Consider the following 16,623-nt stretch of genomic DNA (forward strand, 5'->3'; position numbering starts at 1 on the left):
ACATTTATTGGTATAACAACTTCTGCCCAACCCAATACTCTGAGAAAATCTCTGCATAAAACATTTTGCGTGGGATCAGCCCAAAGAGTAGAACTTAGATAAGTTTGCAATTAAAAAGCCCCTTTCTCAATTGTCTCCACAAACAGAAAAAAAACCTCTTTGACACAGGATCTGTGAGCCCCGTGACTCGGATTACTCAGCATTGTTGGATGATAACATACTGCAGCTAGGAAACAGAAGTGCTTCAGGCTTCCAGAACTCATGTAGTCAGGGGTCTCTCCTTTGCCATTTAAGTCACGTGTTTGCATTTCTGTGGGTGTCTCTTCTCCCCTCCTTCCATCCCCCCAACATTCGGAACAAACCAAGAATCTCTTTAAGTAATGAAGTATGATTTATAGCATCACTCTTTGTAGTTTATGACAAGCAACTGCATCGTCTAATTTAAGGAATGCTATGCTGTAATTACAGGCTTTCCTTTTCCTATTAGCTCTTCCCTTTTGTGAGTCTGGCACTGAATGAAGCTGAGGAAGCAGAGTGCCTCGGGGAAGGGAAGTAATGATGACAACTTTGGAATGTTTTTAAATTGACTCCCACGAGCTCTCATGGCTGTTGTAAGATTCCTTCTCCATACAAGGCTTAGCATCAGCAGAAAATGCATTAAGCATTTATTGCTCAACATGAAGTAAACAGGGTTTTGGGGGGGGAATTCTGGTGGTTTTCTTCCCTCTGTAAAAAGAGGAATTAAAGACCCAAGAAAACCCCCATAAACCACACTCACACATCCCCAGGAGCCTTAACCCATACACAGATGGTAGCTATAGCACAGCAGGGATGAAAAATATGAAATACAATTCTGTACAAATTGTTAGATGGGGATATTAATTTCGTAAGGTATTCCTTCTCATGAACACAAATGGGTATCTTCTTTTAAGGCATGTATAAGCTGTTGAGATCCACAGCCAATTAGTTCCAACTACAAGATGTTTTTTTTTCTATTCTCTTGAGTTTTTGTGTTTTGTGTATGCTGACCATCATCAATCATTAGCAGTTCCCGTCTCTGGGGCAGGCCCATAATGCCTTGAGTGAACACCAGTACCACAGGCACAAGAACAGGCACCACTGTTGGAATGGAAGGGGCTGTGAATGCAAACCCTGACTAATTGCTCATGTAAGTGGACAGCAGAAATGTGACTCAGGACTCTTCAAAACCTCCAGTTTGTGAACTATGACTTCTCCTACCAGGTGCCCTGGTAGTCTGCTTTACACACTTAGATTGTGGCAGCTTGCCTATGCTGCTGTCCTAAAATAAATTTCCCAAATGTATATTTAATTTAGTTCTGGAACGAATACTGTACATTGTTTTGAAAAGGAGAAGAAAGACTTTTGTTTCCAGTCACCTTTATTTCACTAGAAAAGTATAAATTACCATCATAAATACAGATAACACCAGTATAAAAATTAGAGTCTCATTTATAAAATAAATACTAAAAGTCAAAGCAAGAGGTATCTCCAAATCCCATCACCAAGATGATTTGAATCTATACCACAGAAACCATTCATCACCTGTTTAATTAAAAAAGATGTTCAAAATGCAGTAAATACTGCTACCTATTCAGTGCTTGCTGAAGTGAGTTACTACTGACTCAAAGCCTACAAAGTATTTGTTTTAACACTTACTTGGAACTATCAGACTCCCCTGTCTATATAAATCTAGGTGTAGTGTAATTGGATATACATTCCAGATAAATAGCAAGTACCTGCTTTAATAGTGTTTCTTATAAGTTGCCAGTGGAGTAGTTTCAGTTTGTTTACCTTTGTCTACAGCCAAAGATAGACCAAATTAATTTTATCCAAGAAGTGCAGAAATAATTTGTCACATCTGAACTAACAGATCATTTCACCAGTTAATATTGTTAAAAGGCAGATAAATACAGGGTTTGTTTCATAGAAACAGAAAAATGTTCCTTTTGGTTAGGTAAAGGACACCTGTTTTTCAAAAGTAGTGTTTTTTCCCCTCACACGTACCGTAAATTTTCTGGCTCAATAAGGCCATAGTGATCAAGTTAAAAGTACCTCTAGTTCAGAATCCTGTTTGACAGGACAGTAGAAGGGGCTTGGGAACAGCCTAGGAGCAATCTCTCTGCAAAGAGACCTTTGACAATTTAGAGATGGGCAATCACCAACCCTAGGAAGTTCTACAGGGAAAACTGCAGGGTTTGGCCCTGGGATGGGGCAGCCCTGGATGTACAGACAGCCTGGGGAATGAGAGTGCCCCGGAAAGGACCTGGGGTCCTGCTCAGGGGAAGGCTGGGTGTGAGTCAGCCCTGGCAGCAGCAGGGCCAAGCGTGTCCTGGGGACATCAGGCCCAGCAATGCCAGCGGGGCGAGGGAGGGGACTGTCCCCTCTGCTCTGCTCTGCGCTGGGGCGGCCTCGCCTCCAGGGCTGGGGGCAGGTTTGACTGCCACAACATAAAACTGACACTGAGCTCTTAGAGAGGGGCCAAAGGAGGGTCACAAGGACAGTGAGGGTCTGGAAGGGAAGCTGCATGAGGAGTGGCTGAGGTCACTTGGTCTGGTCAGCCTGGAGAAAAGGAGACTCAGGGGAGACACTGTGGTCTTCAACAGCCTCACCAAAGGAAGCAGAGGGGCAAGTTCCAATCTCTTCTCTCTTGGGACCAGTGACAGGACTCAAAAAAACAGCATCCGAGTCAGGGAAGGTTTTGGTTGGGTATCAGGGAGAAGGTTTTCACCCAGAGGGTGTCTGAGCACTGGAACAGCTCCCCAGGGCAGTGGTCACAGCACCAGGCTGACAGAGTCAGGAAGCTGTTGGACAATGCTCTCAGGCACAGGGCTGAGATGGTGCTGTGCTGGGCCAGGACTTGCACTCGATGATTGTGTGGGTCCCTTCCAACTCAGCACATTCTGTAATTCTATGACTGTAACAGATCACCAGAATGCTCTTCCAGCCTCTCGCCACTAATGACACAGGGCTTCCTGAGATCTGGATTTTTCGTCTGTACTGTCTAGTGGATTTTTTAATCCACATAAAGTTTGGGCTTCAGAATTCTGGTTCCAGAGAGCCTGAAAGGCTTCACCCAATTACCCGATTTAGGTTCTTTTGTTGTTGGGGATTTTTCTGCTTTGGCAGTGCCACTAGTGTCTGCGATACTTTTTTCCTTAGACACTATTAAGCAGCTCCTTTTCTCTCACAGCTCTTGCTTTCTTTGCTTTCTTGCGTTTACACAGAACCACTGGAAGGACAATGGCAAGAGTGATGACTGCAACTGCTATCACTGCTACGATGATAAAGACTTCTGTTCCATATTCTGTAGGGAAAAAAAATCCAAGATTCAGTTATCAGAACCCACAATGCCACAGTGCTACAAAATCCTAGCACTCATGCCACTGAATGAAAAATGATTTCTTTATCTTACAGTCTCACAGAAGTGGAGTCACCACTTCAAAGTGAACTGAATACATTTTAACATGAATTTGTTGAACTGAAATAAAGCTTTATTTCACCCAGTTCACCCTAGGTTTTAATTTAGTTTAGTTAGTGCACTGAGTACCATGCTAACACCATAAGTCAAACTATTCCCCCTGCCTGTACATTATTTCTGTCCAAGTGAAAATCTAGTCTAGATAACCTAGAAAATACCAAGAGAAGATTTTTCTATTTAGATAGTAATGAAATTGCAATTTATCACTTTTGTGGTAAATTTTCTGGATAAGGAAGCTGATTTGAGTTCATTTGCCATTTTAGATGAGCTTTGCTAGAGTGCAAATATTCTTACCCAAGGAGAAGAAAGATAAAGTACAGCAATGTGATCTTGTTTAAATAATATTGATGACTTTATATTGAAGAAAGTGTTATCCACATGGCTAGTCTGAAATGGTTGGCTGATTCTCCTACACTTGCTAACTTATTTACCAGTAAAGAAGTCAATCTGCCAACCTCTGACCTTGGAATAGGAAAGAAAGTCTTATTCTCACACACAGTTTAAAGACGTGGGGTTTTTGTTAGAGTATTAAAGACTGAGTGACAAACGTCACCTGATACTCACCATCTAAGATATTCCTTCCTACACTGGTGCAGAGCACCATGCTTTCTTGGCCATTACGGTTTTCTCTGCGGGAGGGAATGATTCCCTGGACATAGAAACAATAGTTCTTTCCACCGTCAACATTTACTTCAAAATTATGGCTTTTTGTTGTTACATCTTTCTGTAAACGAAAAAAAATATTTCAAGTGTCAGCTCTTAAGGTAGCACAGGAATTGTGTAACTACACAGAGTATAACAATTATTACAGAACAAAAACTAGAGTTAGACCTTACCTTTCCAGAACTTTGATCTTTCCAATAGTAGAGTTTGTATTCCAGGTCATGCTGGAAAATATCTTGAATACTTTGAAAGCTTCCATTAGGAAATCTGTACGGTGTAAGTGGATCTTTGAACACGACATTCAGTTTGGAACCTTTTTGTGAATAATCCTTTATCTCTGGTTTTCCAATAATAGCTAAACAAAGATTTTTAGAATTAAAAAACTGACATCATCTTCTATATTTGACGTGCTCTTTTTCCCTCCTCCCTCCATTACCTTCCCTCCTCAAATCTATTACACATTTACAAAGCCAGTCAAGGCCTAGATTGTAAACAAGTATCTTCACCTAGTACATAATATTAACTAAATGGTGTACTCAGCGCAGTGAGAAACAAATGGCAACTAAAATCTTAGACCCTCCCCTACAACAGGGAAAGTTTTATGCCTGAATATCTTCTCTTATATGAGCAGGGCTACTGTAAGAATCTATGGAAAAAACCTTTAAGCTCAATCTAAACCTTGTTTAAATCAACAGAAGCGATCTTGAAAAGAAATCTGTAGTAAGATTTAATTGGCAATCCTACTTACTGTGACTATAAGGTGTAAATTTTTCAGAGACTGCAAAAGGCGGCTCCTCAAAGTCGTCCATCTGGGCAGGCTTTACGGACAGGATGTGAGCGGTGTACGTCTCCTTCGCGTCCCTGAGCGCGTCGGTAACGTCACACTCTGTTTCTGAGGTCAGTATGCATTTTCTCTTTACGTCAGATGTCTGTCTGAAAAGAGCAAGAAAGAAGTGTCAACGCTTTCAAACCAGACATATATATAATATATACGTTGAAAAACATTTTTCCCCTCAAACTCTATAGATTTCCCTCATCCAGGAGAAGCCTTGCAGGTGTTAGGCTAAAAGGAGAAGAGAAAACCTCAAAAGCCACTATCCTGTACAGCTGTATTTCACAATTCAAAGCAGAATTGATTGATATGATCAATAAAATCAATCAAAATATGACTCATAATAATTACAGAAATTAATTTCTGTAAAATTAATATGTGCTATAATTAATAATGTCCTATATGTGCTGTAGGACACATATGAATTAAAAATTCGATCTTTTACATGAATTGAAGAGAAGCCATAACTAGTTCTGATTTTGTACTTTCCTGGAATTGCAGAATGTATTTTAAAAAACGTAAGATGCATAAATCACTTTGAAGGTGTTATCCTTGATGCATTTGAAAACTGTTGCCTGAAGAAACATCAGTTGTTATAGGAAGCTCTATTGACACTGATTGTTTAATGTGACAACAATGTCTCCATGTAGATGTAATTTGGGTTTGCATCTATGCAAATGCCATTAAGAACCAGACAGCAGCAGCAAATTTCAATGCAGAATTACAGTTTAAAAACATTGACAAAAAGCATGACCCGTGATGCACTGCTCTTGATTTTTAAATGATAGAAAGCAGGTCCATTAACTTGCAAAATAGCAATGAGACTATGAAAAGTGTTAATTTCTCATTTTACTTCCTCACAAGAAGAAAAAAACCCCAGATTAGGTATTACTCCTTCAATTCTTTTCCCTCTTTTTGCTGGTGAATTAAGGAGAACAAAAACTGTGTGATCTCATCCAGAAGAGCAAGTGCTGACTGAATATTAACAAACAGAATTTCCTCAAAGTAGATCAAGTTCCATTTTTCAGAGACACCTGAACTCCCTTCTCACTTCATCGGATTTCTTTTGTCACAGATCAGTTAGGGACAGTGCCACAAGAGATGCACTGAAAAGGGACAGGGGTTTGATCTTTGCGAGGAAACAAATGGAAATATACATACACAAGAAAGCAAACATTTAACCCCACTTCCTCCAGAACAGCAAGTTTAATTCAAAGAGCTGCCTCTGCTGAAGAATGACACCTGACTCTACACTGAATCTCAGGCAAACCGATTTCAATGTTTTGCAAGCAAAATGTCTGGAAGAAACTCCAGATTCAAAAAGTTAATAAAATTTATTCTGCTAAGCGTGTGTTTTAAGTCCATTAATCTAATCACTCTCTTAAAGAATGAGAAAGCACATTAAGCCATTACACTGGTATTTCACCCGTTAGTCATGAGAGAACACTCATTTCTATGCCCCTTTTAGAGACAGTAGGGGCTACAGTACCATTTTTTCACTTTTTCCCTTTAGGGCATGTTTAGTAATGCTCTATATATTAAAATGAGAGCTAAAACCAGCACAGATTTATTACTGAACTTCATGGAAAGTTTTATGCAGTTCTGAAAGAAGCATTAAGCACTTCACATAAACTAGCTATGTTTTATGTCCACAATATTTTACAGCTTACATAAAACATGATATCAGAAGAAGTCTTGAGAGAGCTTAACGAACAAAGGTAATTTTTAGTATTACCCAGCAAGACAAAATTATTAATTACTGTGATTCACCAATTAGAATAAAATGCAGACGCATTTATTAGACGCCTCCCAAGACTGAAGACACAAGTCCAGACACCTTGAAAGACATAAAAAGGTGAAATTCTGTCTAATACGTGGTATGTCAGATTGTGCATCAACTCCTTCAAAGTATCCTGGCTGGGTCTCTTGAACAGCACCAGACCCCAAACTGAAATACTGATCTAAAGCTCATCTCTCCATTTCTGGAGAGGGCAAAAGCAGAAGTCTAAACCTTATATTTTTATAGTTGGACACTAAGAAGTATTAACGCCTGGGTTGGCAATTTTCCTAAATCCTAACATTTGGGCACTTTCCTGTTACATTCACTTCCAGAAACACTCAAACTCACTCTCTTTTCATTTTCTTCAATTGCCATTAATGAACATATCATGGTGGTATCTACTTACCCATGTATTTCTACAGTATAGAAGTAGTCTGATGGTTTTGGTTGCCACTGTAGTATAGTTTTAAAATTGATTGAAGACCAAGTTATATTGACTGCTGTTGTTATATTGACATTGCCTTTAAATACAGAAAAGAGTGCCATCAGTCATATTATATACAATTCCCGCTTCCCTGCAGTCATTGTTCGGTTAAATGAAGCAGTTGCCACTAATTGCAACTCGGAAACATTTTCTTTAGGAAAAAGGTTCAGTCCTGCCCTTATGAAAGGACTGCTCATTTTACAAAAGGAATGTGTCCTGGCAGAAGTGAAAAATGAGAAGAAAATTATTTTCTGTCTTGTAACTCCGAAATGGATGAGTTAATTTGGAGTTCTGTTTAATGCTTCCTTTTTGATCCAAGACTTCTGCAGAAGATACAAAAGCTTGAACATGCACTAGAATGTTCAAGCACTGAACAAATGAGGCATATTTCAGAATCATCCCTAGTTGTATCTTCTGCAGAAAGCGTTAGCTCCTGGGTTCCCATTTACATATTTCGGAAAGATAAAGTACTTTTAAAAAGCAGTGGTTACCCTACACACCCACAATACCTGAGAGGGGCCACCGCGGGATGCGCTGGTGTCCCCCTCATGCAGATGGGAGGCCAGCCACAGCTGCTTCGGGGAAACGCCTGGGACGAAGCCGGAGGGGAAAACCCCTGGCAACCCCGTAACCCCTGGGAATCCCTCACGGTTTACCTTCTCTACCTCTTCGACAAGCTCGGAGCTAGGAACAAGGGGAGGAAATCTCGCGACTTCCCAGCAAATGCCGACCCCCGAGGCCGCCCCCGCTCCCCAGCACGGCCAGTGGGGAGCCCGCAGTAGCGACCAGCCCCCGGGGCCCGGGCGGCGGAGCGCTGCTGAAGCGGGGTCGTCCCGGAGCCGCGACCCGCCGCGGCTCGAGGGCGAACGTCGCTGTCCCCTTCCTCGGGCTCCCTCAGGGACAGCCCGTCCTGGAGCTCCGCGGGACCGATCCCCGGCGCCGATCCGTGCCTCCCGCCCCGTCCGCCCGTCCGCGGGCCGTCACTCACCGGCGGCGGCCAGGCGCCACAGCAGCGCGCTGAGCAGCAGCGCCTGTCGCGGGGCGGCGCGCAGCATCCTGGGCGCGCCGAGGGAGCTGTGGCGGGCGGCCGCCGCCGGCATATATGGAGCAGGGCAGCGCAGAGGCGGGACAGAGGCCTCGCCCCGGGGCCGCCCAGCGGGGGCGAGGGGACGGAGCGCGGCGGAAGCGCTCGGGCCCCGCCGGGTAGAGCAAACACAGCGGGGGATCTTCGAGGAAAGGGAGGGGAGGGGCGCGGAGGGACTGGCGTGTCCCGCGGGCCCAGCCCCGCCACGGCGTCCGCCGGCGCAGGCCGAGCTGGACGTGAGGGCACACCTGGGCATGGCTGCGGTCCGTGTCCCCCGGCCTGTTGGTTATCATCAGTCACTTGTACCACCCTTCCCTTCTCCTGTTGGAATGCTGGTGAAACTGGACACCGCTGGGTAGCCAGCTTCACGGCTGCAAACCTTTAGCTGGCTGTCGAGGGACACCTCAGCTCGGAAGTGGCCGCTCTGTGGGGAGATGGTCATGCAGAAATGATGTTGGGTTAATTAACTTTGATTCCATACATTCTGAAGGGCTAAATATGTCAGTCGTTGCCTCAGCACACAGGACTTTGGACACAACTGCTCAGCTAGCTCACATCCTCGATCCCCTCACACCGTGCGTAGTGAACGCTGTCAAGGCTCGTCAGTCACACTAGACAGAAAGTGAGTTTCGGGTATTCAGGGCTTAGTACCTCACCTCTGCTATAAACCAGGGGCTGTTAACCCTTTTTCCTACAAGACAACACTGGAAAGGTATGCCATTTTCAGAGGAACAGGGAATCTGTTTCTGACACGTTTTCCGAATCTCAGCCTTTGCGCCGGGCTCCTGGGCTGCGTGTGGCGATGCCGGTGTCCCTCAGGCCTTTCCCCGGGCGGGGCTGCGGCTCTGTGCAATGCCCAAGCTCTGGAGGGAGCCGTGCTCGCAGGAGCTCCGGGCTCTGCCGCGGCAAGGGGAGAAACAGAGCGTGCAGCAGAACCTGTCATAATTCATGGGGACATTGGCATTTACAGTCTTAGACTGACTCTTGTTTTTATTTTGATGCTGACTTGGTACAACGTGTGTGGAACATGTAGGTAAGAGATGAAGAGTAATGGGGAAATTTCATATTTAATTACCTTTAATTTTCATGATTGACGCATACTTGTCTGCCAGCAATCAGTTCTCTCTCATAATGCAAAATAAATTCATATGGAACAAACTACAACATCCATTCAACCAGAGTCTGCCTCAGAATTCATATAGTATGTTCTAAACCCTTGATTTTTAAGTTATTGAAATACCTTCTTTAAAATCCAGCCATATACCTTTTCATTTTCCTGCTTTGTTTTTGATGAAATTTCAGCACTATCTGTATGCCAACATTACATCAACCAAAAATACTGCGTGCTTTTGACTTGGTGTGGAATACACATCTTGTGTGTCCAGCTTTTCAAGATGGTGAGCTTATAAGATCACAGATGATTTTCAAAGAATTTTAAGAAGAGAAACAGTACTCCTATGTTTAAAGAAAGAGATGGTTAAATAAAATTTTAAAATCACCCTTAGGCTTTAATTCCACTTAATTTCATGTAGTTCAGTCAGAAAGGTGTAAAGTGAGTCCGCAGTTGTTTCCAGTTTTTATGGAAGGTAATCTCAGGATCCCCTTCTCCTGCCCATTCCTTCTTACTCTCATCTCTTCTGTCAAGAGCTCCCACACTTGAGACAGCTGAGGAACCATCCAGACCTTGTCCAGACTAACCAGTGTGACTACTGCTTATTCCAGTTTCTAGCAAGGTATTTCAGTGTTCACTAACCCATGGCTCTTAGATGTCTCTCTCCTTGCTGCAGAGAGAAGGAGGCCACCACTTTGCCAGAGTTGAAAACAGCTTGCCTACTGGCTGAGGGCAACTGTGTGGTTAGAGGAAGTAGGATAACTTAAGGTAGCCATTCTGAGGGAAGGAAAATGTGAGGGGAATTTTGAAAGATGGGGGGGAAAGACAGAATGCAAAGGAGCAAGTGTAGCTAGATCAGGTTGGCAGGGCAAAGGTGTGATGGGAAAGGAAGAAGCACTAAGGTGGGGAGCAGCTGCTGCCATCTCTGCTGTTCTTTCTCTTCTTTGGCCAAGAGCAGATTTGCCCACAGAATGAGAACTGCTCAGCACTGCCTGGCTCCAGGCACCAACCAGCGTGGGAGAGGAGTGGAACCTCGCACAGCCTCACACAGGCCGATGCCTCTGAAGGCTTCTCAGCAGCCAGTGACTTAACTGTGACATTCTGGTCACATTTCCTGCCCAATTCATGGTATTTCAACAGCTCATTTAACACAGAAAATTTGTGCCTTATTTCAAACATATGTTGCTACATGCAGGCGAGCCTTCTGCTGACATAAGAGCTCTGGCAATTTGTCTAGAAAATTAGAATTTGGCTCCTAGAGTGGAATGCCAAAAGGTAGGCATCATCTCTGTACATGTCTCTAATCCATTTAGTCATCCTGTGCTCATTTTACAATCAGCTGAGAAAAAATTCATTCTTAAGGTGAAGTACATATTTTCCTAGTATAGGCTTTTAAAGCAAGTCAAATGGATTTTTTTCAGTGTTGAAATAAATAGAACATTTCTATTGATAGAGACCAGGATCTTGCTGTGACTTTTTAGACTATGTGGGAGACAGGCAAGAGCATAAGCCTGGCTGCACAATTTAGTTCAGATGACTTCTTCCTCTCTGTGACATCTTCAGTCTGGTGAAGTGAGAGGAATCATGGTAGTTCCTCATTTGGAAGGTTTGCCAGAATGCAAGCAGATCCTACAGATTTTATTTCCTTGATATGTATGCTATTGAACCAATTGACTATGGGAAAAGTGAGGAGAAAATCAAAACTAAATCTGTGAAACTCCATTTTTTCTTAAAGAGATGCATGTCTTTTTTTAAATGTATGATCTGCCAAGTCTCTAAACTGCTTTGCTTAGAGAGAGCTACAAATAATTCTTTGCTTAGCAAAGCAATTGCCACATCATGTTTTCTGTACTGTCATATATAATTGTTGAAGTGGAATGCCTCAGGTAACATCAGTGACATAGGTGGTTTCTTTACGTTGATGGTTTTGCAAGACTGAAAGTAAAATTTTGTAATAATTAATAACGTTTTGAAATTCTGTAGTGCTGTAAAACATTCATCACCCTGTGCTAATATAAAAGTCAGCAATATCATCATATACAATACTGTAAAGTATACTTATGTGAGCAGGATTTGAAATCATGAGAACTTTTTCCACAATGAAATTTCTCCTGATATTTATCTTGGATTTAAACCATTGTTTAATTTGTCTTAGTGACCCATATGATTGGATAAATAATGTAATTATACAATTAATTATATTTCATTAGAAACCTCAGGAGTTTAGGTAACAACTGTGACTTAGTACCTGCTTCCATAAATATCTTAACATTTCTCTTGCAGAGCTGTTTTATCAAATACTGTGTTATAAATGCATACACAGATTCACAAATGCCACTGAGAAACAGTATTTATAATTAAGAGGACTTATACAATGTTGTAAAATTAGTTACTAAGTTCCCTTTTTGATGCTCAGAAACTCAATTGCTGTTGTCTCCCCGTGGTGAGCGAAGTCATTAAATTGGTGTAATGGAGTGAAGAATCAACTTTTATACCTAAAAGTAGCTGTGTTTCTCCCTGAAATCTCCATACAAATGGAAGCCCAAGTATCATGGATTTATTTTGAATCTCTGATTTACTTGTCTGAACTATTATAAATTATTCTGTGATTCCAAAGTTACTTCGTGATTTTACAAAATCACATGTAGCTTAACAGAAAATAATAAAGTTTCACTGGGATAGAACGAATTAAAAATTTAAATCCAGTTCTGACATTATTGGATCTTCCTTTCACTTGTTGAAAAAAAGAAACGAATAAACAAAATTGATAGAAAAATTGAAATTAGCAGGTGAGATTTCTTACAGGGGAATCACAGGTACAATATATTTAGTTTCTACTATCAACAGGATTATTGTTGATAGTAGAAATTAAACATATTGTTTAATCAGGGTTATTGTTGATAGTGAAATCCTGAAGCATATGTTAGTATGTTTTTCTGATATTCTGCTTTCAAAGTCTGTGTTGTTACCCCATTGATCATGCACACTTCTCCTCACTTGTCATACGGATATGTTTAAAAAGAGACACTAGCACTGGAACAAATCTTGGGGGAGTTTTTGGGTCTGGATAGGCTCTGGGATCCTGTGTGGAAATGATGCCTGCTTGGGAGGCAGGACAGGCATCCCAGGGAGGAAGGCTTTGAGCCTTTTCCACTCTGAAAATTCTTTTCAACATTGCTTTGGTGTTATCTCCAAGTTCCTGTTTCCCACTCACAGAATGTGTGATGCGTTTATTATCCTTTTCAAAATCTTGTTTTGCAGCACTATTTCATGAAAAAGAATATGATCAACATATTTGTGTGTATTTTATTTCTGTGATCTTCAGTGATGCCTTGTGGTAAATGGGATTGTGTAAACAACAATTTAAAGCACGCTTTGGTTGATTTGGCGCATGGAGGACTTTGGGAAGCGAGGGGCTGCAGCAATAGCACAGCTGTGCTGTGAGGAGTGCCAAGGTGCTGCTCCAGGGCTGTGAACAGCTGGCTTTGTTTACCAGTGACGCTCTCCTGCTAGAGAACAAGCAATTACAAAACTAGTAATAAATGTCACTGGGGCACAACAGAAACTAGAGATAGAGACTCTAAATTGTGTCGGTTCCTTCTGTGCCCAGAGGCTTTAGCCAGACCAAAGTATTACAAGATTGAATCCGATGTTTGACACCATGATGGAGTCTGACTTCTCTTTATTCCAGGTGTTCTGTCCCGACTGTGAAGTATCCTCTTGGGGTATTTAGCTTACCCTGTTATATCTTAATGACATAAATTATTCTTGAGGTTCCTATACATCTTCCTCATAAGATTTATTTTCCCAAATGTTGGTAGGTGCAACTGCAACTACCAGACCTTATTTATTTAGGTTTTCTTCTCATGTCTGAGTTTGTGAGGAAGAGACCAAACTGAAAAAAACCAAAAAGCAAGAAAAATATTAAATAACAATAAGTGAAAGATATTTAAAAAGAGGCAGGTACATTAAGAGCATGAAGAGTAGAGTTCTTTTTTTTTTTTTTCCCTATTAAATCCAATGTCAGGTCATGACTCTTTGAATTTCAGGACTGAAATAAATCCATTCTCCTAGAATGCTTTAAGTTTAACTGTTAGTAAAACTTATTCCTCTTTCTCATAGATTGTTAAAAAATATGGATTTATTGATATTAGATGTAACATATATAACCTCTCATTGAAGGTAGTGCTAGTCAAATTCCGTGTTCTTTAAAAATATTTGGTATGAGCATGCCTTGAAGATTAGGCAATTACATGGGTAAAGTAAACAAAGCTTCAGTCTGAACAAATGTGGTCACTAGGCTGTCATTAAACTTATTCTTAGGAATTGTGAGAGAGGAAAAGGTAAACAGCACTCTGTTTGACCTTGCTATTGTAATGTTTAATCTTCACGTAAAATGGCTTTCTCTTTTGGAGAAATTTGATGCAACAAAAACCCTCTTCTGTACTAGCCAGCAAAATTAAGTTGAGCTTTTTAATATCCTGTATCTCTATTCTTTGACATTACATTACTTCATTGATGCTGCCTTTTTTTGCTGAGGTGGGAGTCAGTAGATTGAAGAAAATTGAAAAATGGACCAGATTAACTATTGGAGAATAATTCTGGATTTGATGATCGGATATATTTGGCCTGCTATGCCAATAGAACACTATTCAAATGCTGCAAGAGTTATCTATTTAACCTGACATAACTGCTCACAGTTTACTCAATAATTAAATATCACTGTAAAATGACATTTTAAAAAATAATACAACAATGCAAACAAGACATAATATCTACTGAAATTAGTATACTTGTACCCCTAGACTTGAAATTTTATTTTCAAGGAAGAAAGCAAGTATTAAAATACACAAAAGGCTAATGCAGCATGATTTTAGCTGAGTTCATCATCATGACAAGAAAGAGTGAATTTTACTTCACTGTAAAATGTGAAATATTTTAGTGTGAGCTAAAGAGGGATTGGGTTCTTACTGTCCCTTGATGCCAGTTAGTGTTGACAAAATACTGGCAGGGATCATATCACTTACTAGATGTTTTCTGCCACTTTGGGCTACTTGACAACTCAAACTGTAGAAGTCAGTGTAAACAACTTAAGATTTTAGTCCTGACAAAAAAATATATGCAAAGGGAAGGACATTACTGCTGCTAAACAGTTTCCTATCTGTCCAGTATAAAGGGAAAGAGACATATTAGATCTGATTTAAGGACAAAGCCTGAAAGTTTTCTCAAGTATCTCTACCCTGTTTTTTACAGACACATTCGCTCTCTTTGAATGCAAGAACAATTTTAACTCAGCCAGTTTAAGGGCAGGATGACTACAGCATAAGTTGGTGCTAAAGCACTGCGTTCCTGTGTGTGGAGCAATCCTCCCGTGGCTGCCAGCACCCAAATACATTCTTTCACCATATCAGGGGCACAGAGAGCACAGTCACTTGTGGTGACTGTGTGAATTGATTGAGGAGTTAGTAAAGAAGGGCTGAGGAGAAACATCCAGTAACCAGCATTGAGCTAGAAAAGCTGTGTGGCTTGTAGCAAAGGGCTGAATGTTGAACCCTGAAAGTCTCAAGGATTTTAAAACAACTGTGTCATTGTATTTTGTATTTTGATGTGTTAGGAGTCAAGTTAGGGTCTCTTGTAAAGCTTGAATGCTGGCATTCCAAACTGCTGCCTTTGAACGTTCAGCTGTTTGATTAGCAGTGCATAGAGCTTTGTGAGTGTAACTGAAAAGAGTGTAAAGTACATACAGGAAATACATTCTTACGTTGAGTGCTTTCCTTACAACAAATAAAAACTACAGATTAATAACACTGATCAGTTATGACCAGAATGTGTACTTCCAGTTTATTTTATTAACAGCTAGATAGTCTAGGATTTAAAGTTTGAAAAACTGATTTTATTTTAGTCCAGTTATCTTTGTCTTTCCCCATGATTTTTAACTTCAAAATATCGTCAGACCGGTCTTTGTTTCCTGGTATCTGTCTCCATTATCTAAACCACACTGACTCCTGCTGATACCCACAGGAAAATCTTGGACTATGTATCTCTTCCTCCCACCTCCTAATTTGGTTCCTTCGGATTTGGTTCCGAACAGTGTGGATGGTATCTGATTGGTACAACAGTTGTTAGAATAGAAGGAAAAGTACCTTTCAAATGAAGAGTAAATAATTCTTGGCAATCTAAGACATCTAGAAAGTCAAAGCCATCCTCCTGTAAGATTCCAGACAAACTCAGGTTCCTCAGTGCTTTGGTGAAGCAGTAGTAAGGAGCATGTCTGCTGGTGGCAGGTACCCAGGTTAGTGCAAACTCTGAACTATTTCTTTTCCAAATGGTGCATACTTTAGTGCTTTAAGGGGTTTCATAAACTAACTTGCATTAGTTCAAAGCTAACTTGCATTTAGGCAAAAATCAGAATTATACACCTTTAAAATAAGATAAAGTAGCGTAAGACGTAAGAAAAATGAAAATTCTAATTAGATTAAAGTTCTCTACTCATTCTTTCCTACAAAACACAGTCCTGTCCTCTAGGCTCATGCTTTTCCCCACAATCTTTTATGGGTTGCAGAAAACTTGAAGAGTTCATTTAGGTCCATAGGAAAAAAAAAATTAAAATCAGCTGGAGAATTTGCTTTATATTCATTTCCTGATCTTCTCAGCAGTCTTCTATTTTCTGCTTTTACTGCAGGCTCCTCCTTGCTATGCCTCTCATTCATTCCTTTTCTTCTTTTCTTTTTAGCAGAACATGATGTACAAGACAAAAAAAGGACGGCTGGACTTGTATGTCTCCTTTTCTAACTTCTCAGGAAACCAATAACGCTAATGATCAAAAAGTATGCAAAGCAGGGATAGCCTTTCCCTGTTAATGGGTGCAGTTGTTTTCACTTGGTCTTTTGGCAGAGGGACACAAGAAGGGAAGGTTGAGTCTGATAATAATGCAGAATCATATTTCTGTTCACTCAGGTAGATAGATACAGTGCAGTGTGCCTCGTGCTGAATCACGTACCTGCATATCCAGAAGTTAATCTTGTTGGAGGTATTTCCCATTTTCTAGTGCAAGTCCTGGATGCAGGGGAAAAACCTGACTGTACAACTTGCATAGTTTCTGCACAGAAGGTGCCTTTGTAATGATAAGGGTCAGGGTGTGCACTGGGTCTCAACTCAATCACAATTCCC

At 41.0% G+C, this 16,623-nt stretch overlaps 1 protein-coding gene across 1 annotated transcript; it reads right to left on the minus strand.

The window, feature by feature from the left end:
• Positions 1-1,383: 1,383 nt before the first annotated feature.
• Positions 1,384-8,653, minus strand: F3 (coagulation factor III, tissue factor). The gene is made up of 6 exons (XM_063407555.1): positions 8,247-8,653; positions 7,181-7,295; positions 4,911-5,095; positions 4,336-4,517; positions 4,064-4,223; positions 1,384-3,325 (listed from the first exon to the last, which is right to left on the minus strand). Exons 1-6 carry the CDS (start codon positions 8,596-8,598, stop codon positions 3,177-3,179), a joined length of 1,143 nt encoding a protein of 380 aa, XP_063263625.1. The 5' UTR covers positions 8,599-8,653; the 3' UTR covers positions 1,384-3,176.
• Positions 8,654-16,623: the final 7,970 nt, after the last annotated feature.

This window comes from Prinia subflava, chromosome 10 (genome assembly GCF_021018805.1).
Source record: "Prinia subflava isolate CZ2003 ecotype Zambia chromosome 10, Cam_Psub_1.2, whole genome shotgun sequence".
In the NCBI taxonomy this organism is placed as follows: Eukaryota; Metazoa; Chordata; class Aves; order Passeriformes; family Cisticolidae; genus Prinia; species Prinia subflava.